The sequence below is a fragment of the Salvelinus namaycush genome, chromosome 25 (genome assembly GCF_016432855.1).
Source record: "Salvelinus namaycush isolate Seneca chromosome 25, SaNama_1.0, whole genome shotgun sequence".
NCBI lineage: Eukaryota > Metazoa > Chordata > Actinopteri > Salmoniformes > Salmonidae > Salvelinus > Salvelinus namaycush.
In genome coordinates, this window is record NC_052331.1 from 31,205,378 (window position 1) to 31,208,462 (window position 3,085).

Below are 3,085 nucleotides of genomic sequence, written 5' to 3' on the forward strand. Positions count from 1 at the left end.
GCATACCAGTTGTGCCATCTGTGAAAATAGTTCATACGGGCGAGAAGAACAGGAAAAGCCAAGCCACGACTATTGTTTTAGCCTCAGGGGTACAGGTAAAGGGGAACCAGAGTTTGAAGATAGGAAAATACAGGAAACTGTAACCTGAACTGTGTGTTTTATTGCCGGAGTTTAACGGTTGAATCGCCTTAGTTTATGCGTAAACCTCAACATACCCTCGTGTGAGGGGTTAGAATGGAAACAACCCTCTACCCTTGTAATGTGTTGAATACTCGAGGGATTTCAAGCCTCTATTCCTACAACAGCATGATGAAGAAAGAAATTAGTCTAAACCTGGATGACCAAAGCTCGATTCTAAAACCGAATCTCCGGGACGCAGAGGGAATTCTGAACTCCCCGGACTTGGGACTCTTGAAATTGGCGACTCCGGACCTTGAACGATTGATTATCCAATCGAATGGAATGGTTACCACGATCCCAACCTCTCAGTTCCTCTACCCAAAGTCAGCCAGTGACGAACAGGAATTTGCCGAAGGCTTCGTGAAGGCGCTTGAGGATCTTCACAAGCAGAACCAGCTGAGCGAGGGGACGTGCATACCGCCGGACAGACTGGACCTTATCGGCTCCAACGCAGCCCCAATTGGCTTGCCGTCAGATCTGCCAGTGTACACGACGTTGAACGGCTATGGAAATAGCCCACTGGGCAGCACAGTGAATTATTCCACGGATACAATTCCATTCCCACCACCACCTTCTCATCTGATGAGCGCGCATCAACAGGCGGCTGCGGCGGCGCTGTCACGACTCCAGGCGTTGAAGGACGAGCCGCAGACGGTTCCCGACATGCAGTGCTTTGGAGACAGCCCGCCTTTGTCTCCTATTGACATGGACAACCAGGAGCGCATCAAAGCAGAGAGGAAAAAGCTGCGCAACAGAATAGCGGCGTCCAAGTGCCGCAAAAGAAAGCTGGAGAGAATATCCCGTCTTGAAGACAAGGTCAAAAACCTTAAGACACAGAACACTGAACTGGCCTCCACAGCCAGTGTGCTTAGAGAGCAAGTGGCCCAGTTGAAACAAAAGGTTATGAACCATGTCAGTAATGGATGTCAACTTCTCCCAAACCAAGATCAAGCTTACTAGAGGATAGTGTAGGCCTATGAGGCACCCACCACCATGGGGTTCGTTATCCTCTGGGGATATGGACTAACTGAAACTCAGTAGGCTATTTGCCTGTTCTAATAGAATACAAACTCATTGTTGAAAATCCATTAGAACTGGAACACTATGGGTCTCTTTTAAAAAATGTGGCTATAATTTTGTTAACAGACTAATTTCGCTGCCCTCTTCAGAGGAAAATGCACTATCAGCTCTCCAATGGACAATAATACATAGCCAACAAGGATAGCATTATCTGCATGAAAGCTGGACAATCTCAATGAGTGCACCTAAACACCAGGATGTCATTGAGTGCATGTCATCCACTGTGTAATATATAATGCCTTACTTGTTTACAAGCACTTATTTACCAATGACAAATGTATATTTTATTTACTAAAACATGTCTTATTTTGCATACTGTCTTTATATTTTCTGCAAATATGAATTGTGCATGTCTTGTAAGCTCGTGTTGGCTACAGTAATTTAATGTTGTGCAACTCTGTGTATCTGTCACTATCCATGAATGTAGCCTTCGTTGTTGGCCCTATGTAGCCATTTTGAATGGGATTTTACCTCTCAAAGCGGTTTTATTAAATTCTATGAATTGTTTATTCTGTTGTCAAATATTTTTGTGGACCGACTGTACTTTATTTCAGTTCCTGTCCTATTACACATTGTGCCAGCTATTTATTATAGCCTCTACCAGCGATGGATTAGTGTAGAATAGGTGCATATTATTGTTTTTTCTCTATCCTGTTGTATTACAGGCTTTGTTACATTGAAATAAAAAGGGGTAAAAAATGCTTGAACTGAACTGCATCTCTCAATGTATTTGAGGTAGGTAGCAGTGGGAGTCCTACACTATTATGCCACCTTTTGGCTTGATGAGGGTAATACCATTGTCAGTTTGGACCAAGAGGCTACTTAGTACACCCAACACACATTTTTCACACATAATGCTTTTATGTTTTGTTTATTAATTCCTTGTTTTAGCAAACCTGGAGTTAGTGTTACAGCACAATTCACATGACTAAAACCCAAGAAAGAAACATTATTTACAGGGGGAAGATAGGACAGGAGAAAGCTAGCTGAATTGAACAGATACCTAAGTCAGAGGCAAGTTTACAGCTGTAGCAAAACACAATCAACAAAACTAAAGTTAACCAATGCAGTATAAATAATAGGACGTGATAAGTACTGATCCTACTTTAAACTTTTTCCCTTTTTGAAAATTGCCACAGTGTAGGCATACATGCCAAATGCTTCTCTATCATTACTACAATATGACAGGCCTTGTATTCATCTCTAATAAGTCTTGTCCTAGCGGGTGTCATTTTTGGAAAGACTAAGCAAAGCTGTCTAAAGGGTCTTTGCTATGTGGGATCCTTGGGACATCCCTACCCCACATTGAAGTTGACATTTAAAATGGTTACGTAAGTGTTATGGTTAAAAGGTTAGGGTGCGGGTTAAGCTAAAGTTTAGTGCAGGGACGTCCCAAGGATCCCAGATAGCACGATCCCTGCCTAAATCCTTCAAGCAAACAGTATTTGTTAAAGACATGGCCTTTAGCAGGTTTGTTGGCTGTTAATATTTTCCATCCAGGAGAACCAGGAGACTGGAAGTTGACACAGTATTGCTCTGAGAGGAATACATTATTACACCCACACTAACGGCTTCATGGTTGGTTTAAAAACATGGAACATGGACATAAGTATTTCCCATTGAAATAGCTCGTACATGATCAGGAGAACACAGTAAAATGGAAGTGTCTCCGGCAGGAGTATGTCAACACTTTCACTTCAAAGGACATCCTGGTTTTGAACCAATCTTTTTTCAATACTGATATAACCGTCTTTTTTTAAACTGTGATAGTGCAGCCCGCGAAAAACCTAATTCATTAATAAATAAATAAATAATATACTGTGTA

The 3,085-nt window shown here is 42.0% G+C and overlaps 1 protein-coding gene across 1 annotated transcript; it reads left to right on the plus strand.

The window, feature by feature from the left end:
- Window positions 1–1,972, plus strand: LOC120019989 (transcription factor jun-D-like). The gene has a single exon (XM_038963407.1). The coding sequence runs from the start codon at window positions 235–237 to the stop codon at window positions 1,138–1,140; it is 906 nt and encodes a 301-aa protein (XP_038819335.1). The 5' UTR covers window positions 1–234; the 3' UTR covers window positions 1,141–1,972.
- Window positions 1,973–3,085: the final 1,113 nt, after the last annotated feature.